At 42.9% G+C, this 27,325-nt stretch overlaps 4 protein-coding genes across 5 annotated transcripts; all 4 read right to left on the bottom strand.

The window, feature by feature from the left end:
- Positions 1–1,106: 1,106 nt before the first annotated feature.
- Positions 1,107–1,868, bottom strand: LOC118780255 (odorant receptor 131-2-like). Its single transcript, XM_036532663.1, has one exon. The coding sequence runs from the start codon at positions 1,866–1,868 to the stop codon at positions 1,107–1,109; it is 762 nt and encodes a 253-aa protein (XP_036388556.1).
- Positions 1,869–8,805: 6,937 nt separating this feature from the next.
- LOC118780254 (odorant receptor 131-2-like) lies at positions 8,806–9,780 on the bottom strand. Its single transcript, XM_036532662.1, has one exon. The coding sequence runs from the start codon at positions 9,778–9,780 to the stop codon at positions 8,806–8,808; it is 975 nt and encodes a 324-aa protein (XP_036388555.1).
- A 4,054-nt stretch (positions 9,781–13,834) lies between these two features.
- LOC118780252 (odorant receptor 131-2-like) lies at positions 13,835–14,803 on the bottom strand. Its single transcript, XM_036532661.1, has one exon. It carries the CDS (start codon positions 14,801–14,803, stop codon positions 13,835–13,837), a length of 969 nt encoding a protein of 322 aa, XP_036388554.1.
- A 5,966-nt stretch (positions 14,804–20,769) lies between these two features.
- Positions 20,770–27,325, bottom strand: LOC118780963 (embryonic polyadenylate-binding protein A-like). 2 transcript variants are annotated; one of them, XM_036533769.1, is made up of 14 exons: positions 27,133–27,325; positions 26,710–26,903; positions 26,388–26,503; positions 25,252–25,391; positions 24,938–25,032; positions 24,528–24,665; positions 24,064–24,159; positions 23,347–23,621; positions 22,928–23,007; positions 22,698–22,817; positions 21,869–22,014; positions 21,421–21,514; positions 20,950–21,080; positions 20,770–20,832 (listed from the first exon to the last, which is right to left on the bottom strand). In XM_036533769.1, the coding sequence occupies exons 1-14, from the start codon at positions 27,323–27,325 to the stop codon at positions 20,770–20,772; spliced, it is 1,881 nt and encodes a 626-aa protein (XP_036389662.1). The 2 variants fall into 2 exon arrangements, with proteins under 2 accessions (XP_036389662.1, XP_036389663.1); XM_036533770.1 differs by having other exon boundaries at positions 21,421–21,517; positions 22,928–23,015; positions 23,355–23,621.

Genomic DNA, 27,325 nt, shown 5'->3' with positions numbered 1-27,325 from the left:
AATAATGAACAAGCAAGAAGACAACTGTGTTTCAAGGACATATGATTTTTAAACTAGGGGCGATGTCTTGTTATTCTGCATATGCTGGTTTTTCCTGTCTTTGACTTACGAAGCAAGGGCTATAACATTTCCTCTCTGACATTGCTATTTGCTGTTATGTTTCCCCACCTCTTCCTTTGTTAGAATGTTATCAGTTGCAGGCTTATTTTTTTCCTTATGGAAAGATAAAATTAAAAAGATGTTATGCTTTCTGTATCTCGAACACTGCCAAAGATGTTGTTTACACTGATTTATGGTGCAATGAAGAGTATGATGCTTTTGGTGCTTAGGCATGTAAGTGGTGACAGTGTAGCATAGTGGTTAAGGAGAAGGACTCGTAACCGATACAGTTGCCTCAGTAAATATCCAGCTGTATAAATGGATAACATTGTAAAGAACTGTAACCTATGTAAGTCGCTTTGGATAAAAGCGTCTGCCAAATGAATAAATGTAAATGTAAGAAATGGAGCTGCAAATAAGGGGAAACTTACACGTACACCTGCGGTCAGAGCAAGAGAGGGAAAAGATCTTCTTTCTGGGCCTTTGGGGCCTTTGGTCTCAAGTGCCCTAATTTTAAATCTTTCTTAAAATGTGCAGCCCACATAAAATCAATAAAGGTTCCTCTGGGATTTACCCTGGTCCCTGGGACAATACTGTTACTAATCTACAGCAGTGTGGAAATGCATACGGCTGGGTAAACATCTAGAGATTCATGCTTGTGTGTGGTTTGGGATTGCAACCCTGTAGAAAAGTGGTGCTACCCGTGGAATGATAGGTTGGGAATGGAGTCCCCAGTTGTGCCTCTATTAGCAGCGACACCAGCCAAGTTATGACATTGAAAGTGTTGAACCAGCACTTTAGACAGAGAGAAGAATCTTAATGAGAGTGATTTAAAATAATATACAAAAACAATGGCGGTAGTCCATGACCACAACAGAAGAATTCCAAGATCAATATGAGAATATGTGATTCTTCCAGGAGCAGCAATAATTTAGTTAAAAATGATATTAGACACATGAATTATGCCGTTTTTGTCATGTCTTTCAGAGCACGAACAGCACTGGTTTCTAGTTTTTTGTGTTGTGGGTGGCTTTTGAGGGCAGGACCCGCTTTTGGAAGCAGTGCGCTTTCAGGTGCTTTCTGAAGTTCTCATCTCTCAGTCCATAGATTATGGGGCTCAAGGCTCTGGGTATGGCATAGATCAGGTAGTACCTGGCGTAGGTTATCTTGGGTCGCATGTCTGCTGGCAAGGTGAGGAGGAGCTGCTCGAATGCAGGTGAAGTATAGGTGAGCATAGCGAGAATGAGCTGACCCCCGTGTAGAAGGACAGTGTTCCGGGCTTTCTTGGCCGTGGTCTTCTCGGAGGAGCTAGCTGACCTGGCAGCGAGGACGATCTTCAGGTAGGTGAAGACGAGGATCAGCCACACCACAGACAGGTAGACTGCCATGAAGTAGACCCGGTTGCCAGCCTGCCTGGGTGTCCGCAGCATGCTTTCACGGATGCAGAAGACGGAGCTGCGGAAGAAGGCGGTGCTCTCCACTTTGATGACCATGAAGAGGTCGGTGGCGGAGGGGATGACACCGATGAGCCATATCACAGCGATGGCCAGGTAGGTCCTCTGCAGGCTACAGATCTGGGAGTGGTGTAGAGGGAAGCAGACGGCAGCATATCGCTCCAGGGCCATCACAGCTAGGTTTATGGGCATGTTCATGGTGGTGGTTGCAACCCAAACCAGGAAGAAGTAACAGACAGGGACCAGGATGAAGGGCTGGTGGTCCAGCCAGATGCCAAGAGTCAGGGCAATGCTCATCTCAACCACATCGTTCATCACTAAATGGATGAAGAGTATGTAGCGGGAGGTCTCATAAAAGACAGGGTGCTTGAAATAGGTGAAAACCAGTAAACCATTGACTGCATTGGTCGCAATGTAGGTAAGTACAAAAGTGGAGGTTTTGACCAGTGCTTCTGGCTGCATGGGAATGTGGTTTTTAAAATAGGCTTCATAGCTGCTCAGTATATCTCCCGAGGAGTTCATGGAGTCGGCCGTACTGTGGGTCTGCAAAAAAAGGTGAAACCACACAATTCCTCTACGTTAAAAGTGTGTGCAATGTGCATGAAGTCCTCAAACGCAAAGTAGACCTTGAAGACCGCTGAAATCACAGGTAAAAGACAAAATAAAGGAAACACCAGCATAAAGTGTCTTAATAGGGTGTTGGGCCACTGCAAGTCGTCAGAACAGCTTCAGTGTCCCTCGTCATAGATTCTACTGTCTGGACCTCTATGGGAGGGATGCAGCGGTTTCGAAGCCAGTTGCCCCTAGCTGATGATGTCTTTCCCTCACACTTCCATGCTAACATCACCTTAGCCATTTTTCTCACAAAACATCAGTCTTCATCACTGAACCCCCTGCCAAACATACCCCAATAATCACCCCTGTGAGATCTTTTCCTCTAGCTATACTAGCCAAAATAATGGGCATCTGGGCCTCCCCAGCATCCCATTAAAACATTATGGGATATTAATTGCTTAATTAACTCAGGAGCGGACCTGTGAGGAAACACCTGCTTTCAATATAATTTGCATACCTCATTTATTCAAGTGTTTCCTTTATTTTGGCAGTTACCTGTACAACCATGCTACTGTTTATGTACAGAGCAGTGCAATGCAATGTGGTGTCCTCGTGCTTATTTTAGATCCTAAATGTGTTTGTATTGTAAAGCAAACATTTCAATCCAGCAATACCTTCACAGGATTGGCGATTTCCAGTTCATTAGTAAAGACAGCTAGTAATCAGAATTAAGTTTGCCTACCTGTTGGGCCAGTTCAGGCTTGTTGAGCTGAATCAGGTGCCTAATCAGGAAGCTGATGCTGGGGTTGGTTTCCTGTTTGCTGTGCTTCGCATCTCAAACCAGAAATTTTAAAATGATCAGTTTGCATCATGATTGTCCTGTTGGACTTTTACAGCAATTATCAACCCTGAGTTTTTTTTTATCTTAGTAATTCTGAGAGTGTTTTTTAATTATATCATTTAGTAACAATAGATAACCTAACCACAATTATTTTTTATTTGAAAGTTTCTCTTAATTAAAATTAAAACAACTGCACATCTGTAACCACAGTAGTAATAAAAATGATTTTGATCAACATGATTTGTTATAAGAGAAGTTAGGAATAGAGAGAAATCAATCTAAATACATTACTGTACATAATTGATGATCTATCATTTACCCAGGATGAAACCAGCTGCTAAGCAGTTTTGCAGTAATGCCTATAATATTCACATATTTGTATCAGTGAGATACATAGTATGGGAAAGATGAAAAAGGAAAGAATTTCTTACCTTCTGAAAAATAATCTGAGTGGAGCAACATACCCAGCTCATATATAAGGTTTCTCTGGTGACATGGTGACACAATATCAGACGTTTTGGTCTGCAGGGAGGGGGCGTATGTGTGTGTGCGCGCACATGTGCATGTGCATAAACATATGTGTGTATTTGTGTTCACATGCGCATGTATGTGCACGTGTGTGTGTGTTTCCAGAAGTGAGAGAAACTTATCAGAGAGGGTTATTGGAGTTCAGAAAAGCTGGTCATTAGAATTTCTACCTGAGAGTGTGTATTGCAACTTAGTGTTAATGCTAAAAACATGATTAGGAGTAACTCTAATCACCTACACAGAAAAATCAATAAATCAGTTTTAAAATGGTTAAAATGTGATGCTGGAGAATTTAAACAAAAAAAGTATTTTGCACTAAAACATTCATGCCTTCACGCTGTGCCTACAATATTTTGTACATTGCATTGTACAACATAGAAATCTCAGGGCAATTATTTAATTTGCATTTATATGCATGATTTTATTAATTATTTTTATTTTGTTAAGGTATTCTCTTCTTCTTAATATTATTATTATGTGTTGCATTGTTTTGGAAACAAAACAAAAAACATACAAAAAGATTCAATATATAACATTATTGTCATCACCTGGCTAATACCATCCCTACAGTGAAGCATGGTGGTGGTAGCATCATGCTATGTGGGTGCTTCTCAGTGGCAGGGATGGGGAGACTGATCAGAATTGAGGGAAGGATGAATTCAGCCAAATACAGAGAGGGCCTTGAAGAAAACCTGCTCCTCAGACTGGGGCGAAGTTTCACCTTTCAGTACAACAGCAACCTGAAGCATACAGCCAAGACAATGCTCCTTACCACTACACCACACTGCTGCCCTGCTCCTTACCACTATACCACACTGCTGCCCTGCTCCTTACCGCTATACCACACTGCTGCCCTGCTCCACACTGCTGCCCTGCTCCTTACCGCTACACCACACTGCTGCCCTGCTCCTTACCGCTACACCACACTGCTGCCCTGCTCCTTACCGCTACACCACACTGCTGCCCTGCTCCACACTGCTGCCCTGCTCCGTACCGCTACACCACACTGCTGCCCTGCTCCTTACCGCTATACCACACTGCTGCCCTGCTCCTTACCGCTACACCACACTGCTACACTGCTCCTTACCGCTACACCACACTGCTGCCCTGCTCATTACCGCTACACCACACAGCCGCTCCGTACCGCTACACCACACTGCTGCCCTGCTCCTTACCGCTACACCACACTGCTGCCCTGCTCCACACTGCTGCCCTGCTCCTTACCGCTACACCACACTGCTGCCCTGCTCCTTACCGCTACACCACACTGCTGCCCTGCTCCTTACCGCTACACCACACTGCTTCCCTGCTCCTTACCGCTACACCACACTGCTTCCCTGCTCCTTACCGCTATACCACACTGCCGCTCCTTACCGCTACACCACACTGCTGCCCTGCTCCTTACCGCTACACCACACTGCTGCCCTGCTCATTACCACTACACCACACTGCCGCTCCTTACCGCTAAACCACACTGCCTCCCTGCTGCTTACAGCTACACCACACTGCTGCCCTGCTCCTTACAGCTACACCACACTGCTGCTCCTTACCGCTAAACCACACTGCCTCCCTGCTGCTTACAGCTACACCACAATGCTGCCCTGCTCCTTACGGATACACCACATTGCACTGAGTGGGAAAGAGTTGGGTGAAAGGAAAGTGGACAGGGGTAAGGGGATTCATCCACACTGGCAGAAAGCCATGCAGGGCTAAGTGATGGTCTTCTCCCTGAAGTGGCCACCAGTGTCTTAACCTCTTGTTAATGGACACCCATTCAGAGCAGGTATTATCCACATCCACTGATCTCTGTATCATCCATTGGCTGCCGACAATGCAGACTGATACATCCACATAATATAAAAATTATCGGAAGAGAAATTGTAATACATATATGTATATGTGTGCATTCACTGTTTTTAAAGAGGATGTACACCCACTTGGCTCCTGGTACAGAACCCTAGTTTCCACACAAGCCCTCTCCAATCCATATGAACGGCTTTGCACTCGGCCCAGAGTACAGATCTCATAAGGGGCTTTGAAAGTTTGGTTAAGCAGATGAGTCACCCCTCCTCTTCCTCAGCTCCTTGCCACTCTGAGCCCAAGGTGCTGTTTTTGTCATCAAGGTGCCCTACCTGTGGCTTGGGGGACTGGATGACATTTCAGCTCTCTCCACAGACTCTGTTCAAAGGCACTCTGAGCGCACTGGTAATGGAAGTCTGGGACCCCAAAAACATCATCAGTCCTCATTAGACTCTGCTCACGAAAGGTCAGCCGTGTTGCAGCACTTGTTTTGAAGAGTGTAATTGGAGTGTGAGGGAGTTATTAGCGCTCTGATGGGATGGCGCGCTGAGCTAATCTGAGACACAGTGGAGACAAGGGTAGGCAGCGCCAAGCTAACAGCACAGTCACAAAGCCCAATGCCACACTGACCGCAGCCTCATTGGCTACATAGCTGCCCCTTTCAGGTTCTTTTTGGTTTCATCCACTGCAACAGCCAAGATCAAGGGACTTTGGTTCAATCATGACCATGCTGAGCGACAGTTTCTAAAGACCTGGCCTCTCAGGTTCAGCTGCCTTCAATGAAAAAAATATTTTACATATTTGAAAATTTCAGAAAAAAGGCAACTCATCATATTCAGTGACAGAATACCAGAAAGCCATTCAGAGAAAGTACCTAAAAAACATATGTATTGTTTTCAAAAAATAATTATAAACATGTTTAGTGGATTTTGACAAACAAATATAATAAAGCAGGTTCATTTCAGCTCAGGTTCATGTTGCTTCAAAAAACAAAACATCTAAAACATTTGAACAACATTTCAGAAAAATCCCAGACATCCATTAGGAGAAATTATCTAATATAAATATGTATTGTTAAAATTATTTTTCCAAAAATATTAACATGTTTGGTGGATTTTGACAACTATATATAATAACAAAGCAGGTTTATTTTTTGAAAGAAAGTGGATTTTTTCATACTTCTTGAAATGTATTCTCATGTACCTTTCTTCAGAGGAGTAAGCAGGCTGACAATCAGTCTGCAAGGACATAATGAATATATCCATGAATGTTGTAAATGTAAATCTGCTCAGTTAAAGGATTACAGGATATGGTTATTCACATCCAGGGCTTATTTCCTGTTTGATGACACATAGATTTACAGGGTTCCTGCATAGTAGGCCATGTGCAACAGTCTTTATGGCATGTGGATTAGCTGATATGGAAGGCAGTGGATAGGGTAAGCTATCCATATGACATAAGGTTCAGCTGATGGGCACATCAACTCAGCCTGACACCCTGAAACAAGACCACAGATCAGACCAGGCCTATGCAAACGTGAGGAACTAGACCAACAAACTGTGTGGAGGGGTTATAATTATCTCTATTAAAAGATGGGTGTTTAGTCTGTCTTTCAGCTCTCAATATCACCCCAGCCCTGTTTAAAAGCTTCAGTTAAGACAGGAAAGTTTCAAAATGGGATTTTTTTACAGTACTAGTAGTCCAATGGTGAGATTGAGAGATTAGGTTTCAAAGACATGACTAATAATATAATTGTGTGAATTGAAAATCACGAAATGATTGAATGGTCATTGGTTATAGCAAGATTTGACTTTTTGGCTCGTTCTCTGCATCTTTTTCATTAGTTCAGCTGACCTTTCAAATTTTAAATTTCATCTATTTATACTACTGGACGCTTATAGAAGTGAAATGAGTGAAAGGGAAATATCAGCCCCAGTCTGAGGTCCGTGGGTGTGCAATTTGTGTGTGTGGGTTTGAAATCATGTATGGCTGTCAGAAGGTGGGGACAGGGAACAGTTAGTTGACTCCTTCCTGTATATTCTAATATTCATATGTGTGTGTGTGTGTGTGTGTGTGTGTGTGTGTGTGTGTGTGTGTGTGTGTGTGTGTGTGTGTGTGTGTGTGTGTGTGTGTGTGTGTGTGTGTGACCTACATCCCAGCAGTTGATGCAGCAGTGAAAAGCCACCATGTGTTCTACATTGTGGTGAATGGGCAGCTCATTCCTTGTCAGTCTAAGTCTTCGCTGTCTGCTTTTGATGAGCTTTTTGGCACATTTTGTGTCGGCATCTCCTACAATGAGCCCTTAAACAGTGTGCACACAACATTGATATTGATGCGGTCCATGAGATTCAGGGAACCTGGAGCAAAGTTAGAGGAAAGTTTCTTCATTGTGTAATTGGATCAAGAGCCAGAAAGAGATCTGAGAATGCGCAGGTGTTTTAATGCAAATCCACATGTGACACTGTACATTTGTTGATCCACCTTCTTAAACTTTCCCATGCTTCGTATCCTGAGTCCTCATATTTTGCAAATATTCTCTTTATTGCTGTAAATTACAAACAAATTGTTTCATGTAGCGATACACTATATTATAATGCTCATTTTCCTTGACAGCATTAAGATGAATGAATATCTAAAACACTCATATAGTATCATTATTCAACATTCTTCATTTCGATTAGACAAAACAGTGTGCGAATAAACACCCCCTTGAGTGTATTTCACTCTATTCAGTGTCCCACTTTAAAAAATTAACACCTGTTTAGTGCTAAATTGTGACACTAGAAAGAGTGACATACACTCAAAAGTGAGTGTATTTCTCACACCGCTAAAATAAATGTATGCTGAATTTACCAACATTTTTCACTACAAAAGTATTATGGTTTCACACAGTTGTTTTTCCATTCCACACTAGAGGACAGTCAAACACGCTGCAATGGAGTGCACTGGAACTCTTATGGTGCTGAAAGATGAACATTGCAGAACTTTATTATTAATAATCGCAAAAGTGTTAACACCGGTTGGACTCATATGTACATCCTGGGAGTGTTTATATGAACACATGGGAGTTAAATGTACATTGGTCATTTTGCTGTGTATGGGTCAGAGTATGAATATCCTGCTTTTGATATATGTAATAACACCTGTGAAGTGTAATTTTTTAAGTGCAGAAGTAAGGTGTTGGTAATGGGTGTTCTATAACAAGATTATTTAAAAATGAAACAACTTCAGAATAATCTCCATAACAATTTTTAAGACTCTCCAAAAACAACAATTAAGTCAGCAATTATTAGGTCAAAAAACATATACTCACACATATACTCACACATATACAAACATACTCCACCGTTCTTTGATGGAAACAACAGCTAAGATGCCACAAAGGTGCCTGCTGAATCTGTTTTGTGGAAACTTTGACAATTTCGGTTAATTCAAAAATGTAAATTGTTAAAATGTAAAAATTAAAACAAATATCTCATTGTAGAAAACAAAGGAAAGACTGGTCTAAACATGCTGGATGGTGTTTGACTATTTTTTTGTCATGAATGCCTCAGGAGTGACCTTTCTTCTATGGTCTGCACATAGCCAGTAGTCTTTCAGGTGTTTCCAAAACTTCTCATCTCTGATGCCGTAGATCAATGGGCTCAAAACTCTGGGCATGATGTGTGATATCAGGTATGTCATAAACAGCACATGCGAGCGATACTTTGGGAAAAGGGACAGCAATTCCACATTCACGGTGGGGGAGATGTAGGCCAGCATGCAGAGCAGCAGCTGGGCCCCGTGGAGCAGGATGGTGTTCCGAGCCTTTCGGGCCGAAACCGGGTCGGTGCTGGCGGATTTGGCTGTCAGGAGGACTCTGAGGTAAGTGTAGATCAGCGTCAGCCACACGAAGGACATGTACAGTGGTAGACTCACATTATTCTTAACTGCCGTTTGGGGAGAGTTAAAAACGGCCTCAATATAACACATGAGATTGGTGTGGAAGAAGGTCAGGGGCTTATAGAGTAAGGCGAGGACGAGGTCGGCCAGCCCCGGAATGGCCCCCACGCCCCAGATGAGCGTGATGAGGATGTAGGTTCTGCGCACGGTGCAGATCTGCGTGTGGCGCAGCGGGTTGCAGATGGCAATATGGCGCTCGACCGCCATGCCGGCCAGGTTCAGAGGGGTGTTCATGGAGGTGAAGCTGGCGATCAGCAGCAGGGCCGCACAGAGAGAAGCGTTCATCTGTGGCCAGGTGTAGACAGCCACGTGCAGGATGACCGAAACGGAGAGCTGCAGGATGTCGTTGCACACCAGGTGTATGTACAGCATGTACCTGGGGTTGTTCCTGAACTCGTGGTGTTTGAAAAACGTGAACACGAGCACGCTGTTGATGTAGTTAATGGAACAGCCCAGCACCACCACAATGAAGTTCTTGGTGAAGGCGGAGTCAAACGGCTCTTTGACAGTTATGGAGAGCAGCCCTGCAGTCACCGGAAACGGAGCAGTAGAGGAGTTCATAATCAGATTCCTCCTGTAAGCAGTTTATAGCAAAGGCAAATAGTTTATAAGCAAAGGCATTTTATAGTTCATATAAGTCCATACTAACTCCTGCAGCTGCTCTTTAAAATATGCTACTTATGAAGGGAAACTAGGAATCCTGTTATCATACTAGTTTTTTCTCAACTGATTTGGTACATTTCTGCAAACACTTTTCACTTTGTCCACTTTGCATTTTCTGCCAGTAAAATCCCACTGCAAATTTTTTACATTTTACAATTTTTTACACATAAGTTTTTTACATTTTTGATAATACCTTCATAAAAATCAAATACCTGCATCAAAACTACAAAAATATGTCACCTATTCAGAAGATCATATATTCAGCCATATCTGCACAAGTAAAACACGATCGTCACAATGTGCCGCAGTCCCTTTCCCTGAACTTTGTGTGTGTGTGTGTGTGTGTGTGTGTGTGTGTGTGTGTGTGTGTGTGTGTGTGTGTGTGTGAAAATGTAGGTTTGGTATGGTGAAATATGAAATGCAGTAAAGAACAATGTCATAATGTGACATTTTTACATTTGTTGACCGTACAGTAAGAGAATGAACAGATACTGAAGATTCACACATGAAATCACAATTTACTTCAAAAAGTAAACCCATATGGTCTTACTGTATGCATTTACTGTAGTGAACCATTACTTAACACCTAGTCACTGATTGGTTTAGACAGCTGTGTTAACTGTTTGAGAGCATGGAATTCAGTTTACAGAAATGTAACAAAATTGAGAAAAACTGTACATACAGGTGAGTTATATTTTTGATGCATATTCTTTTTTAATATCCCATTTAATTGTACGTATCTATTTACACATCCAAATTAATATATTTGAGATTAATGCTTTTAACAATACATTTAACATTAGCAACATTACTACTTACTGTTAAGATAACGTAGAGTTGTAACTGTAGATTCTGAAATTTCCTGAATTTACATTTATTTATTCATTCTTCATTTTAACAGATGGTGGTCCCAGAGATAGACAGAGTCTCCTTTCCAGCAGTGTTTTGGCCAAGAAGCAGCATATGCAGTTTACAGTGGCATGGAACACAGAACAACAATTATTCGGTAAAGCAGTAAAAAGTAATAGAAACAAAGCACAAAGGTAAAAGGCTCTCAGTTTGGAGCCTATTTTGACTTGATTTAATAAATGACATGTTAAAGATATTCTGTGTTTTCAGCAGTATTAAATGCATCTGTATTTCACAGTTAAGCAGAGCACTCACCTCTGATCTGTACGATCATCCTCCTGCTACCTTTATAAAAGAAGAGAACACCCAGGGAGACCACAAATGGGATGGAGGGAGTGGCCATTCGAATGATTAATGTGTAATCATGGGAGGGTTATGCCACCAGGGAAGACACTGATTTAGACAGAAAAGTCTTTGCTCATTGGAATTTGCTCTTGATATGAGCATCTTCTGAATGAGAACATGTTGTGTGAATGTACTCAAAGCGATTACAGTAAACCACCAGGGGTTGTAAATGTATGTTTGTTTTATGTGTAAATGTATGTTTTGTGTATGATCAATATTGGTCCTTGTATTCCTTTTTGTCAGCACAACTGCATATACAGTTACAAAATAAAAAGAACACCTTAAGCTGGTGGCAGGTTGAACTGAAAGGAATTTTGAACTTAAATGTAATTTAATTTGAAGTTCTTTTTAAAAATTGTTTTTAGTATTGTAATGTGTGCAACTGAAATTAAGTAATGAAGCAATGAAAATGTAGTATTACTTTTGTCAAAAGTTTAGACAAAGTTTAGACAGCTGTGTTAGCTAATTTTAAACCACTTACAGAAATGTACCAAATCAGTTGAGAAAGACTTATTTTTTGTTGCTGTTGTTGTTTTTTTAAGTAATAGATTTTGTAACTATCTGCTTGGTGCTATGTATTTTAATGGAGTTTATGGACTGAACTGATGGACTCTACTGCAACAGTTCAGTAAAATCTTTTCCCCAAGTATTTTTGGCTGTTGAAAAGTACTTGTACTCTGGTCTTTGGTCATATTTAGTGAACATGAATACAGATTTACAGTGGTACAATATATAATTACCATTTACATATGATTATGGTATCAATAAGTGGTCAATGAAGAGGGATATGGTGCACACAGGGTTGACCAGGCTGACAGATATGGAGGCTGATAGTAAGTATTTGATAGTTAGGCTTTGCATCATGACTGGTGCAAAAAGCTTTTCAAGGTAAGACAAATGATACTGTTTTTATGGACTTATTTGCTTTTGCTACATGTATTTAAAATTTTGAGAGTATTAGCACATTTATAACAGAAGTTACAGTCTTAGGGAAAGTGTTAACTCACGATGAGGTGAATAATATATATATATATTTTAATGTGCTTAACAACTGAGAAATCTAATTACTGCAAATACAATAATTTACTGTAATTCTGTATTTCTGTTGGGGGGGGTCTTTTTCCTTTGTGCTTACAGATGAATTTGCCTTCGCTGTGTCTGAACAATTTATCTAATAACTGATGACTGACATTAAATATGAACGTCATTTCCATTTTGTACATCATATTTGTTTGTTGTATCATAAGGGAGGTGTGAGTATGTATCAGGTTATTGTGGCACACCATCAACATGAGAATCATAATTGACAGTTGAGCAGGCTGGAAAAGAACAACAGGTTCTGTAGTTTTAGGGTGTTTTTTTACACAGTGTCAAATTTTATCAGCTATCCCTGATGGTTTAATTTTGCTCTTTCAAATTAACCAAAAGGTGGATTAAAACAATGCACCTTTTCTAAATGACTGGGCTGGATGTTAGACACTATATATTTTGACAACTCCCCTGTCCCCCACCCGCCAATTGAGAACGTTTACCTGAGATTGATGGTCAAGTTCAGCCGCATCAAATCCAACTTTTTGTTCCATTTATTATTAATGCCAACTTTGATATTATTCTTATTATTAAGTAGGCTTGAGAAAGCCAAAGCCAAATTACAGTTACTGTTACTTAACAAGCTAGCTAACTAGTAAACTAGCTTGTGGATCTAGGGTGTATAAATGTCTGCAGCAGATCGTCAAAAATCTGGCTCATAATACTTCAGAAGCTACAAAATAATAATATCAAATCATCTCGAGACTGTTTTGGAAGAAGAAAATTGGAGGCTTGTAGATTGTTCTCCTTAAGTTTAAATCTCTTCTGTCAACGACAATATAGATCAAAGTCACAAGAGGGCAATTGCCTATATCATTACCAAGAGGATCCTGCATATTTAGGCTACTTCTTAGCTATTAGTATACCTGAGTGAAAACGCAAAGTAATATGTATGTGGTGTTTTCCCTGTCGGAGATGTTATTTAAGTAGGAAATAACCTCAACGTGTGAGTTCCTCATAAATCAGCAACACCTGAACCAAGCAAAATGTAAGATAGCTAGTTAGAAATACTTAGAAATAAAACCAGGTTAGCAATATAAATTAAATGAGTAAACACTAAATTCCCTGCTGCCTTTCTCGGTAGAGAAAGTAATGCTGATAGCCTGCATCAGCAAGCATAACAGTTACATTTAGTACTTGCCTGACAACCTACTGATAAATTAAAGTGAGTGCCTAGTGTATATTTGTCATTGAAATAATACTTATAAAGTTGTTTCATATACATTTATTGTCAGTTTAATGTATATGAGTCCTTCTGGTAAGATAATTTTGTTGCTAAAAGGACAAGGCCATCCTCAATGACAATAGTATCAATAATAATGATATTACAAAATACCATTACTGTACATGATGACCCATTTTCCTTGCGCACAGTCCAGTTATGACATAAGAAGGGTTGAATCTGTACCTTAGAGAGAAAGGAATTGTAACATGTGTAATTTAAAATAACATCAGTGACATAACAGAGGTCCATGACCACAACAGAATATCACAAGATGAATGTGAGAATATGTAATTCTTTCAAGAGCAGTCAATAATTTAAGTAAAAAAAATGAACATATTTATGCAATTTTTGTCATGTCTCTCAGAGCACGAACAGCACTGATTTCTACTTTTTTGTGTTGTGGGTGGCTTTTGAGGGCAGGACCTGCTTTTGGAAGCAGTGAGCTTTCAGGTGCTTTCTGAAGTTCTCATCTCTCAGCCCATAGATTATGGGGCTCAAAGCTCTCGGTACAATGTAGATCAGGTAGTACCTGGCGTAGTTTATGTTGGGTCGCATGTCTGCTGGCAAGGTGAGGAGGAGCTGCTCGAATGCAGGTGAAGTATAGGTGAGCATAGCGAGAATGAGCTGACCCCCGTGTAGAAGGACAGTGTTCCGGGCTTTCTTGGCCGTGGTCTTCTCGGAGGAGCTAGCTGACCTGGCAGCGAGGACAATCTTCAGGTAGGTGAAGACGAGGATCAGCCACACCACAGACAGGTAGACTGCCATGAAGTAGACCCGGTTGTCAGCCTGCCTGGGTGTCCGCAGCATGCCTTCACGGATGCAGAAGACGGAGCTGCGGAAGAAGGCGGTGCTCTCCACCGCGAAGACCGTGAAGAGGTCGGTGGCGGAGGGGATGACACCGATGAGCCATATCACAGCGATGGCCAGGTAGGTCCTCTGCAGGCTACAGATCTGGGAGTGGTGTAGAGGGAAGCAGACGGCAGTATATCGCTCCAGGGCCATCACAGCTAGGTTTATGGGCATGTTCATGGTGGTGGTTGCAGCCAAAATCAGGAAGAAGTAACAGACAGGGACCAGGATGAAGGGCTGGTGATCTAGCCAGATGTACAGAGTCAGTGCAACACTCAGCTCCACCACGTCATTTAACACCAGATGGATGAAGAGTATGTAGCGGGAGGTCTCGTAAAAGACAGGGTGCTTGAAGTAGGTGAAGACCAGCAAACCGTTGATGATGTTGGTTGCTATGTAGGTAATTGCAAAAGTGGAAGTTTTGACCAGTGCTTCTTGCTGCATGGGGATGTGGTTTTTAAAAAAGGCTGCATAGCTGCTCAGTATATCTCCTGAGGAGTTCATGGAGTCGGCCGTACTGTGGGTCTGCAAAAAAAGGTGAAACCACACAATTCCTCTACGTTAAAAGTGTGTGCAATGTGCATGAAGCCCTCAAACGCAAAGCAGACCTTGAAGACCGCTGAAATCACAGGTAAAAGACAAAATAAAGGAAATGCATTGAAAATGCATCCATGTTAATGTTTAGGCAGAGAGCAGAGGATTAGCAATGTAAAGCAGTACTCACGCTTATTTCAGCTCCTGTGTTAGTTAGTTTTTATCGTAAAACAAATATTTCGATCCAAATAGATCTTCCTTAGTCTGGCGATTTACGTTTTTTTAAAATAAAGACAGCTATTAATTCTCAGTATTATGTTTGCTTACCTGCCAAAGTCCCACTTCAGGTATGTAATTTATTAATCATGAAAGTGATGTTTGACATCATTTCATGTTTGCTATCCTTCCCATCTGAAATTAATACTTACAAAAAATATCAAAATACAAAAAAAATATCAGTGTATCATGATTTTTCTTTTGGATTTAAAAAATATTGAAAATAATTAGTTATGCTGAAGTTCATTACCCTAGTAATTCTCAGAACTGTTTTAATACTCCATTTAAGCATTTAGCTAAATACCTTTTCCTGCACACAAGTGATGGAATGATAATAACATTAACACTGTCTGTTTTAAAGTTTCTCTTAATCAGTACATAATTTAAAGCAACTGTGCATCTCCAATCACAGCAATCATGAAACTGATTACAAAATTCCTGTCATTTAAAAAGCTGAATTATCGTTGTGAATGATCATGATGACTAAAACTAAATAAAAAGTAAAATAAAAATAAGACTAAAGTTTTAAAAATGAGATCTAAAAACATGCTGTTGTTTTGGAAGGACAGTTACAGTTTAAACATGCAAAGTAGATTGCCTACACACAAAATCAGCTAAATGCATTACAATACATAACTGATGTAAATACCATAAGATCTGTCTTTTATCCAGGATGAAACCAGCTCTTAAGCAATTTTGCAGTAATGCCTGAAATATTCACACATCAGTGAGATGGATTGCATGGGAAAGATGAAAAAAGTTTTTGAGAATTTCTTACCTTGTGAAAAATAATCTGAGTGCAGTAACACGCCCAGCTCATATATAAGGTTTCTCTGATGACATGGTGACACAATAACAGACGTGTTGGCCTGCAGGGGACAGAGAGAGTGAGGGAGAAATGTGGGTGTGTATTTGTGCTCATGTGTGCATGTATGTACGTGTGTGTGTGTTTGGAGAAGTGAGAAAGAGGGTTATTAGTGTTGAGAAGAATTTGTTGTTTGAATTCCTCCTTGACAGTGTGTATTGAAACAATGTTAAAAAAATAATGAGTAACACTAATCATCTACATAATCAGTCAATAAATCAGTTTTAATAGGTTCAAATGTGATACCGGGGAGTTTAAACAAAAAATGTATATTTATTTTACAGTCAAACACTCAGGCATACCTATTTATTGTCATTATATGTGGTGTAAACCCTGGAGCCCACAGCACAGAATTGCAATTTGGCTCAACTACTTACAGTATATGAGGAAGGAAGTTAGAAATCTGATAAGTGGATAAGTGTAATTCCTTCCATTTGGTGTCTTCTTCATGGTGATTTACATGTTATCTTCTCAGGTTTCTACTTTACTGGCTGAATAGTCATTTTAAATTAACTTAATATTTAAATTATACATATGTATATATATATATATATATATATATATATATATATATATATATATATATATATATATATATATATATATATATATATGTATATATATATACATATATACATATATATATCCATTTCCTGAAAACTTATCAGTACTTTAAAATTCATGATTTATTGTGCATATCTAATTAAGTTTGTACATACACAAAGACTTCACCAAACCAACAGGCCTTACACAAATGATTTATAAGTGGTACAGTTGATGAAAGGACAAAGGCCTTTAATTTGAAATGAACATGTGATGTACAAATGTGCCATATGCCCTAGAAATTAAGGCCCCAGCAGTGCCTGGTCATTTCTCATGATACCTTTGCACAAACTAATTATCATGAATTATCACAATGCAGCTATTAATTCTTTCATGACACAAAGCCCTCATTTACCATGAGAGAGAGGCTGAGGGTGACAGCAAGACAGATAAAGGCCTAATCAAAACATAAAACGAAATCCTGAAACATTTTTTCTAATTATGGGTCAGGGGCCCTGCTCCTTACCACTACACCACACTGCTGCCCTGCTCCTTACCGCTACACCAAACTGCTGCCCTGCTCCTTACCGCTACACCACACTGCTGCCCTGCTCCTTACCACTACACCACACTGCTGCTCCTTACCGCTACACCACACTGCTGCCCTGCTCCTTACCGCTACACCACACTGCTGCCCTGAGGTTAGTGGCAGTAAGTTGGGTGGGAGGAAGGTAGACAGAGGTAAGGGGATTCACTCGTTCTGGTAGAAAGCCATGCAGCACTAAGAGATGGCCTTTTCCTTGCAGTGAACACCAGTGGCTGGTGACTCCCCTTTGTCCTCTGAGTGGATGACACAAAGAGCGATGTCATCATTACCATTTGAGAAAATATGTGTGCATTCACTGTTTTTAAAGAGGATGTGCACCCACTTGGCTCCTGGTACAGAACCCTAGTTTCCACACAAGCCCTCTCCAATCCATATGAACGGCTTTGCACTCGGCCCAGAGTACAGATCTCATAAGGGGCTTTGAAAGTTTGGTTAAGCAGATGAGTCACCCCTCCTCTTCCTCGGCTCCTTGCCACTCTTGAGCCCAAGGTGCTGTTTTTGTCATCAAGGTGTCCTACCTGTGGCTTGGGGGACTGGATGACATTTCAGCTCTCTCCACAGACTCTGTTCAAAGGCACTCTGAGCGCACTGATAATGGAAGTCTGGGACCCCAAAAACATCATCAGTCCTCATTAGACTCTGCTCACGAAAGGTCAGCCGTGTTGCGGCACCTGTTTTGAAGAGTGTAATTGGAGTGTGAGGGAGTTATTAGCGCTCTGATGGGATGGCGCGCTGAGCTAATCTGAGACACAGTGGAGACCTTCATGTTCTTTTTTGGTTTCATCCACTGCAACAGGGCCAAGATGCTGTCAGAGGACTTCAGTTTAGTTATGATCACGCAGAGCGAGAGTGTCTGGCTGCTCAGGTTCAGCTGCCTTTAAAAAACATCTAAAACACAACATTTGAGCAACATTTCAGAAGAAAGGCCACTCATTATAATCAGTGACAGAATCCCAGAAAGCCATTAAGAGATGGCCCAATACACAACCCAAATATTGTTAAAATTATTTTTCAAAAAATTATAAACATTTGGTGGATTTTGATAACTATTTTTTTAAGTGGGTTTTTTTCATACTTTTTGTATTCTCATGTACTTTTCTTCAGAGAAGTAAGCAGGCTGAGAATCAGTCTGCAAGGATATTTACAGGCCTATAGGATGTATGTAGTCTGGTTGCAAATATATCCATGTTGTAAATGTAAATCTGCTCAATTAAAGGATTACAGGATGTGGTTATTCACATCCAGAGCTTATTTCCGGTTTGGTGCCACATAGATTTACAGGGTTCCTGCATACAGACTGGCTAGACCAGGGTTAAGGTCTGATTATTCAGTTAGTTTCCCTTACACGCCATTTGCTGGAAAGACAATGGTATCCTACATCAATGTCAGTAGTTTAGTTGACCATTTAAACAATACATTTCATCCATTTATACAGCTGGGCACCTATCGAGAAGTGTAAATTCTGATAATCAGGACCACCACTTTTTAAATGCTTTTTTCCCCCAACTGAGATTATAATGTCTCCTTGTAGTTGGCAGTCTAAACAAACACTTGATATGCTGGGGAAGCATTTAGGATATATGAGCCTTTATCAGCACAGCATTTTAATCCTCAACTTGCTTTGAAATGAATATATGATAAAATACACCAACAGTTTAAAGGTAAGGTAAAGGCCTGTGCCTCCTCCGTTTCCAGCTCACTGTGGCGTTTTCCCGGATCCAGAGATCCTTATTGTTTAACGCTCTCTTTGCAAGCACCACCTGCAAACCATGGCATTTTTCTCATTTCAACATATTTATACTCAAAATAGTCCATAAAACAGGGCAAGTTCCTGGTCTTGAGGAAAAATTATATTGGGCTGGAAAATGAATCTTCTACTCAAAGTAATCTTTAAGTATTTTTGCTATGAAAAACTTACAGCATGTTAAGTAAATAATAGCTTAAAAATGCCCTTAATATTAATCTTTAAAGCCTCACTACTAAGAGCCAAAAATGTATGAGACTAAAAAGCACCAACTGTTTTAACAAAATTCTTTGGCCATGATTTTGTCCAGCTACATCTTTCAACAAAATCGCTAAAAACAGAATACAAATACCATACCTACGAACCATATCACATATCATTTTCCATCATTCATGAAAAGAAAATTTGACTTCCTAGTATTTTTATAGTTTATAAAAGTATATACATAGTATGTACTTGTCAAAAATGAAAGCACCCTCATCTGGGAAGTCCATTTGAACACATGCATGTTTTAAAATTGGCCCTCAAAGCTATGATTACCTCATGGGGGATTGTATATATCTATATTATTGCTTTACATATATGAATGCTTTTACATACATGAACGCTTTACACCAAGTGCTAATCCAGCTGAATCATTAAAGGACTCATCACCTCTGGTAAACGCAGCCGCACAGTTCTGTGCACAGGAAGCCCACAGATCCTCATCACTTACCCAGCTCAGGTCATAATTATTTAACTGGAGCCGCTTCGTGCATCGGTGCCAATCAGATGCTCACTGCAATGCGCTGGTAAAACTTTACATACACAGGTGCCAGGCCAGGAGTGAACGTTCATAAAGAGGGCGGCCAAAAGAACCTCCTCACAGATTGAAACGTGCAAAAAGCCAAGACCCATTCAAGGATTTTAATGCACAAAAAAAATTAACAAAAGTAGAACAAAAATAACATATTGCAAACAGCAGGCTCACTTTCGCTTTCAGTATTAACTTCTAAAGACCCTTTGATTCACAATGCAGTGCACCCACTCAGAAAGCCCTGTTTACACTTACATTTTTTTTTTTTTTTTTTAACATTTTTGCTGTTTTTTTTTTTTAATTTATGTTTTTCCTCCTTCAGTGAAGCCAGGTTTCCCATTTGTAGCTTCCTGCAAAAACAAGACAACTTCATTCTTGGCACTAAAATTGAAAGTATAAATTATGAAATCTCAGTTTACAAATATAAAATTCTAGATAGCCATGACAGTTAATACCCTTTTTCCCCAAAATGTATGCAATACAAACCATTGAATTTTCAGACCAATATCTACAACAGAAATGTAAAATTAATTCTGATAGTTATGGGAAAAGATGTTAGATGCTCTAGTAATACTGAAGTAGAAGTCTCCAAGAAAAGTTAATTCTTTTTGCTGTTCCAACTCTGTCTGTCTGTGTATATGTATGTGTATACACACAGTTTTTTCATGAATTTATATTCATTTTGTCACATTATGTATTGCGATATGGTAGCCATTTCAGTCACACAATTTTGTTTTCCAGGATTTTCATACATAAATGTTGAAATAGCCTGATATTGTTTTCACACCAACAATTTTTGCATGGTTTCAGAAATTAAGTTCGCAACTGCAGTAAATGGAGCCTTTGGTTTCCACGGCCCCAGCTGTGTCCATGTAATCCTCTCCTTTACCGCCCAGCGTGGTGTGGTTTTGGTCAGATGGAGGATTTCTACACTATCAGGATAAGACCCACAGACCATCCGAGACCAGGCCACAGACCCGCCCCTCTATACTGTGAGCTGAGCTGGTCAGCACAGCCATAAATGAGCTGCTGTAGGCTACCTCTGACGCGGGAGACATGGGATACACGATAGGCCGCAACTTCGACACCCACCTGAAGGGGTGCCTCAGTTCTTTGGGGACATTTCTTTTGCTTGATGAGCCTGAAGCACAGCCACCGCCTCTTCCACCTGGCAGGAGAGAGACCGCAGGTGAAAAACACCTGACAGCGGCTACAGTGAACACACCCCCTGCTCCGCCCGATCCCTGGCCGCAGCGCCCCCTGCAGCACCCGCCCCCCGCGGTACCTTGGAGTGCAGAGACTCGGGCGACTCCAGCATGTGCAGTAGCTCCGAGTTGTCGATCTCCAGCAGCATGCCGGTGATCTTGCCGGCTAGAGTCGGGTGCAGCGCGTGGATCAGCGGGTACAGCCGTTCACCTGTGCAGGTGACACCGTGGCTGCAGTCAGCATACAGCCAGACAGCTGGGAGTTCAGAGACAGCTCCTCATGCATATTGTGTTTGTGCGTGCGTGTGTGCGCGCGTGTGTGCGCGTTTATTTTCGCATCTTGTCTGAAGCGTGATGTTGTTTGCTACGCTGTGTTTAGCAATGCAGTATGATACGCTGAAAACAGCCGATCTGGTTAGCATTGACCTATACGCTAAAACACAGACTGTTCACGTACGGCTTGGCTGGCAGAGTTAAATGCTATCCGTAACACCATGCTGTGTATGCCGTTAGCGTGCCACGGCCGTTTCAGTGAGGCCGCCGATACCCACCCAGCAGCTGCTTCTGCTCCATGAGGGGGGCGGCGGCCAGCATGGAGGTGGTCAGAGGCTCCTGACCTCGTACCAGGACCGCAGGCTCCGTCACCTGCTGAACAGCCAGGGATCCGGGTCAACCCTCACAAAACAGCTTCTACTACTCAGCCAAGACTCAACCCCCCCCCACTCACCCTTCACTACACAACTTTTTGTAACTGCCAGTCATACTCTAGGATTCATTACAACCACTTCTGCTCTGACATGGATCACCACCCAGGTCAGTCACTGCCTGGTGTAAAGCAATTAAAGCACTGTGCCTGGCTGAAAGAGGAGAGGCACTGATCGCAGACGGCATCTCCGCCTGCTCCGAGCTTCCTGAAGCGTCTCTCTGCCCACCTCTACAGAGCGGGGGCTCTGACCCCAGCACCTGCAGGACCCCCTGTCCCTTTGCGTTTCCGCTGACCTGAGGCATGGGGACCGGGGACGGCATGGAGAGGACCGGCTGCTGCAGGTTCCTCACCCCGGTGGAGTACTTGTACTGGTTCACCCCTCTGACCGCCTGGCCCACCATGGAACTCCGCCCTCCTCCCGTCTGTGTGCCGATGTTGGCTGCAGGAAGCAGGTAACGGTGTTACCACACCTGAAAAGCACCTGCGGGCTTTGCGGGGTTAAACTCAGATCAGTCCGTCTGCATAAAAACCTCAGACTGACAGGACAAAAAGATAAGGCTTCACTTCAGATAAAAAATTACATACATAGAGACATAGGGCTTCTCCCCAAAAAGCTAAAGTTACAGGGAGGAGAACTTAGATTCTGAAGTCATTCCCGGAAAAACCGAACTTTAAAGGTACAACTCAGACCAAATGTGATTCAGGTGCACTTGAAATACAAATTTCTTATTGCTCATATGAGAAGGGCCATGTGAATACAGATAAAGATAATTACTACAGAGACAACAAGCAGAGCTGGGCAGACTGGCCAGTTCTCCTCAATTCTGGAGATCCTACATCTAACAAACACAAACCAGTTTACACATTTAAACCAAAAAAGATCAACATTACCTTTACCCACTGAAATTTCTGAAATGAAATTTCGCCAAGCCCTTTCATGAGGACTGGCAGGACAGAACACCTGTAAAAAGTTCTCCCTGCGTGCAACAGAGACAGGTAAAGCTGAAATTGCCAAAATCAACTGCAGCCATTCATCACCACGCAAAGTTTGCAGAACCAGAGCATTATTTGGGGAATGGGCAGGATAAGGGGCGGGGCTGGGGCGGGGTCGGGACAGCTCACCCATCTTCTGCATGTTGTTGATGACGCGGGGTGCCTGGGTGGAGGCCTGCCTGACGGTGCTGATCGGGGTGGAGGTACGGCGGGGAACCGCGGGCCTGACCAGCTGTGTGGAGTACGGCCCTGCGGTCACCATGGAGACAGGGAGGGGGAGATAAGCTCTTCCCAAAACCCGAGCTGGTTCCGCCCCACTCCCCCCACCCCACTCCCAACTGAAAGGACCCCGGACTCACCCTGGGGCCGGGGGGGCGGGGCTGCCATGCGGGGGGGGCCCCGCAACTGGGTCACCGCGTTAGGGGGGTAGAAGGAACGGCTTTGAGGCTGCGGGGTTCAAGGCAGCGTTACTGAGAGCAGAGCCAAAACACATTTCACCTGTTTCTAATCCATTTCGCTCCCCTGCGTTTCCCTCAGCTCTCCGTTTCTGGGGACAGGGAGAAATCTTTCATTTCACTGGCTCTGGGTTCTCCCATTCCCTGTAGAAGACATCCTCTACACCTGCTTTCTGACTAGCTGTAAGAACTAGAATAATGACACAATTGTAATTTTGACAATTTTCAATAGTCTGAATAATAGTGTTTCACTTTAAACAAGAATCGAGGGTTAGCGGTATAGAGAAAAGGAGCCAACTCTCTGTCCTTACACACCCTGCCACGCCCGTACCTGAGGGATGGCGGACATGAAGTAGCCGGAGGCCTGCTGGTAGGAGCCCATGACGGGCCCGGGGATGGCCCGGACGCTCGCCAGCCTCTGCATGTACTGATTGGTGAGAATGGCCTTGCGCTCCTCCTTGCGCTGGGCCAGGGCCACGTACAGCGGCTTGGTGGCCACGATGCGGCCGTTCATCTCCGTCACCGCCTTGGTGGCCTCCTCCGGGGACGAGAAGCACACGAAGCCGAAGCCTTTGCTGTGGGTCCCGTCCGTCATCACCTGCAGGAAACGCACAGCAGGAAGTGACATCAGCACAGCGCCTGCGCAGCAGCACGAGGGGGCGGTCACAGTTCAGCCAGAGGGATAAACATGCCACCTGCACATATTATTAAAGATATATGACATATAATTCATAATTACTTACTATATTATATTGTCTATATATTATATTGCGAGTTGCTCAGGGTAAGGGCACCTGCTGAATGAACGCTAATGCTAAGGACTCCCTGTTCCCCCTCCTGTCCAGTGAGGCAGCGATGAACAGCAGTGGACCTGCCCACCCCCTGGCCCCTCCACCCCTACTCACCTCCTTCTGAAAAAGGCTACACTTCCCATCAGCACCACGGTGAAAAATTACTCAGTGTTTGCTTGCTGAGCGTAGCTCTCTCCGATTTATAAAACATTAAAAAAAACATTTTCGCTAGTGTTCGAGGGCTGTTACCTTGGCGCTGGTGATGGTGCCAAACGGGATGAACTCCTTTCTCAGCCTCTCGTCATCTATGCCATCATCCAGGTTCTTCACGTATAAATTGACCCCCTGCTAACACCAGAGAAGCAGAGCGCAGAAGCCAGAGGAACTACTGTAACCATGCCATACACAAACCTACTCATTACATTACTGTCATTTACTCCACAGCCAAGTTACATCACATTAATGATGTTACAATAATATGAAAAACAAAGTCCCACAATTACGCAGACACTCGAGCACTGACTGGGTTCCTGTTGGACTGCAGCACGGAGCATGACTGTCATGATATTTTAGAATTTATCACCTTCTGAATTTACCACCTGACTTAATCACCAAGGAGAAGTGGGCAGAGTGTGATTGGAGGCAGAGGCCATATTGGCGGGGTCAATGACGGGGTGGAGTCAGAGAGGAGCGGAGTCAGGGTGGAGTGGTACCTGGTAGCGGTGGAGCCGCTCCTGTTTGATCTGCTCAAACTTGCGCTTGAGCTCACCCTGCCGCTCCAGCCTCTTCTGAGCGCGCCCGACGTAAATGATCCTTCCGTTCAGCTCCTTCCCGTTCATCACCTCCACCGCCTTCAGGAACAGGACCAGCATTAGTGACCGCGCTATACCGACAGAATGTTAATGACTGCGTGACCCGACAGTAATGAGTACATAAGTCAAACACCACACATACCTCAATGTGAAGTAACACGACTGTTAATCACTGCGCACACACACACACACACACACACACACACACAAATGCAGATCACCAAACGCACCAATGTCAACCACCGCAGATGTCATCATTACCTGCCATACGCCAACACCCTCCCCCACCCCCCAGGTGGATCACTGCTCACCTTCTGCGCATCCTCGTGGTTCTCATAGTTCACAAAGCCAAACCCGCGGGAGCGTCCCCTCTCGTCCACCATAACCCTTACGCTCAGGGTCCTGCCTGGGGGAACACAGAGAACAAGGCCCAGATCACCTTCAGCATTTCACTCCAACTGTTCACCAAAATAGACCAAGCAGCTAACCAAACACTAAACATCACACCCTGCAGTTAACAGTCAATCGTTTATCAAAACGTCCACCACAGATGCCATTCTTAACTGTCAAAACCACAAGTACCGATGAATGTAGGAACCTCACATACTCCTCCATAGACACTCACCAAACTCAGAGAAGACCTCCTTCAGCTTCTCATCATCAACGTCCTCGCTGAAGTTCTTGATGTAGACGTTGGTGAACTCCATGGCCTTGGCTCCGAACTCAGCCTCTCGATCCTTTCGAGATTTGAAGTGGCCAACAAAACTGTACATCAACGCCGATAATGAGGAGGAGAGAGATGGAAACCAAGAGGCAGCTCTGCTCACTCACAAACCAAGCCAACAGCTGAGAGCGGCCTTATGCATGCCAACAGAGGGGTGTCATCCAACAGAATCTATGCATCCATCTATAATCATTATAACAATCGATTACAGTTCAGATAGTCAAAACAGAACGCTCTGGACATGACCTCAAAAGTACACTCTGTCAAAATACTTTCCATGCTCTATGTTAAACATTTTTGTCCCACAGAACTACTTTGATGCATGCTTTCTTTATCTGACATTTGATGTTTATTAAGGTTGCCAATTTCTCCATTAGCTAAGATACAGAACTTCTGCTTTAGAATGCAACTTATGGACAAGGAGAAACAGCACTGGTAAAGGCTAATAAAACTGGGCAACTGATGCTAAGGAATACAGCAGCACTCAGCTGCTGTACAGAAAAAGAAGTTTTATAAAAATGTACATAATTCTTATTCGGGGGAAAAATTAAAAATAAATATATCTGCCAACAGACCATTTCACTAACCTAAGGGTAGCCATCTGAATTTTTCCCAGGGAAGAGGACACTGGCTCTGATATGCCAGATTCCACCTGTCTACCTGTCTCTAGGCTGAGCAAAAACAAAGCGTTAACTGCAAAGAGAGCAGCGCGATTTACAGTTCAGCGAATAAACACGTCTGAGCCCGTGGTCTGCATTCTCAGATCTTCCACTGTCTGATGAATAGCAACATCAGTAGCAGCATACTGTATCAGTATTAGATTTGTAAAGGATACAGTTCTGAGATTTCCTGTGCATTAGCTAACCAGGCTTCTCCTGTACAGGTGATTTCTGCAGCTGAGCAGGATCAGTGGCACTTTGGGTGCATTTGTAAGTTCGCTCTTATCCCTCATCAAGAACCAGAGAACTCAGAGCACAACATTATTTAGGCATCTACACGCCACCTCAGCGTCACCACCCCCTGCTCAGGACACGCACACTTTCCTGTCGTTCAGCAGCATCCCGTTCATGGTCTCGATGGCGCGATTGGCCGCTTCCTGGGTCTCGAAGTGAACAAAGCCGTAGCCTTTGGAGCCGTTCTCGTCACACACTACCTGAAAACAGAACACAAGTTAGATACAAGGACTGCAGCCACCAAATCATTTCTTTCCTTTCATCTGCCATGCACACACTCCTATAATGAAAAAAAACTGAATTTAAAACATCTACAGCAAAAGCTGAATCCACTCCACCCTTCATTCATGCATCTTCCCCTGTCAGAGGGTATCACCACACATAAAACCCATGGACTCAGCTCTACCTTACAGGAGAGGATGTTCCCGAAGGCTGAGAAGGTGTCATATAAAGCTTTGTTGTCGATGGACTCATCCATGTTCTTGATGAAGATGTTTCCCACGCCCGACTTCCTCAGCCCGGGGTCACGCTGGGACCACATTATTCTGATTGGCCGACCCTTGATGACCTCATAGTTCATGGTGTCCAAGGCGCACTCCGCTAGAATGAGAGGGCGCGCTGAGTTGATCCACCTGAAAACCCAGCTTCAGCTGTGTTTAATTGTGTTTAAAAAGGGCATGGCTTCGAGAGCCTGCCAGTTCCTGTGATGGCCTCACACTCAGACCTGCCCTGCAGGGTCTACGGTGAGTTCTTAGCCCATCTTTACACATGTGAGAGATTACACATTCTAAATGTCCTCCTGACTGGAATAACTTGGGAGGGCGGTTACCATCTGCGGGCTGCTGGAAGTTGATGTAGGCATATCCCAGCGAGCGACGGGTGATGATGTCACGGCACACACGGATGGACATGATGGGCCCCGCGGGGGAGAACTTCTGGTAGAGCATGGCCTCGGTCACGTCGGGGTGCAGGTCCCCCACATACAGCGAGGCCAGGGGGTAAGCAGGTCCACTGCTGTTCAT

This window comes from Megalops cyprinoides, chromosome 7, assembly GCF_013368585.1.
Source record: "Megalops cyprinoides isolate fMegCyp1 chromosome 7, fMegCyp1.pri, whole genome shotgun sequence".
NCBI lineage: Eukaryota > Metazoa > Chordata > Actinopteri > Elopiformes > Megalopidae > Megalops > Megalops cyprinoides.
This window is presented reverse-complemented; position numbering and strand designations above follow the sequence as displayed.

Excerpts from the sequence above, each read along its gene's own strand:
- LOC118780255 (XM_036532663.1), bottom strand. The coding sequence starts at position 1,868 with ATGAACGATGTGGTTGAGATGAGCATTGCCCTGACTCTTGGCATCTGG.
- LOC118780254 (XM_036532662.1), bottom strand. The coding sequence starts at position 9,780 with ATGAACTCCTCTACTGCTCCGTTTCCGGTGACTGCAGGGCTGCTCTCC.
- LOC118780252 (XM_036532661.1), bottom strand. The coding sequence starts at position 14,803 with ATGAACTCCTCAGGAGATATACTGAGCAGCTATGCAGCCTTTTTTAAA.
- LOC118780963 (XM_036533770.1), bottom strand. The coding sequence starts at position 27,325 with ATGAACAGCAGTGGACCTGCTTACCCCCTGGCCTCGCTGTATGTGGGG. Across the intron at positions 22,818-22,927 it reads CCCGCCCCCCCGGCCCCAGG|GGCCGTACTCCACACAGCTG; the intron begins GTGAGTCCGGGG and ends TGGTGACCGCAG. Across the intron at positions 20,833-20,949 it reads CCGAGTCTCTGCACTCCAAG|GTGGAAGAGGCGGTGGCTGT; the intron begins GTACCGCGGGGG and ends CTCTCCTGCCAG.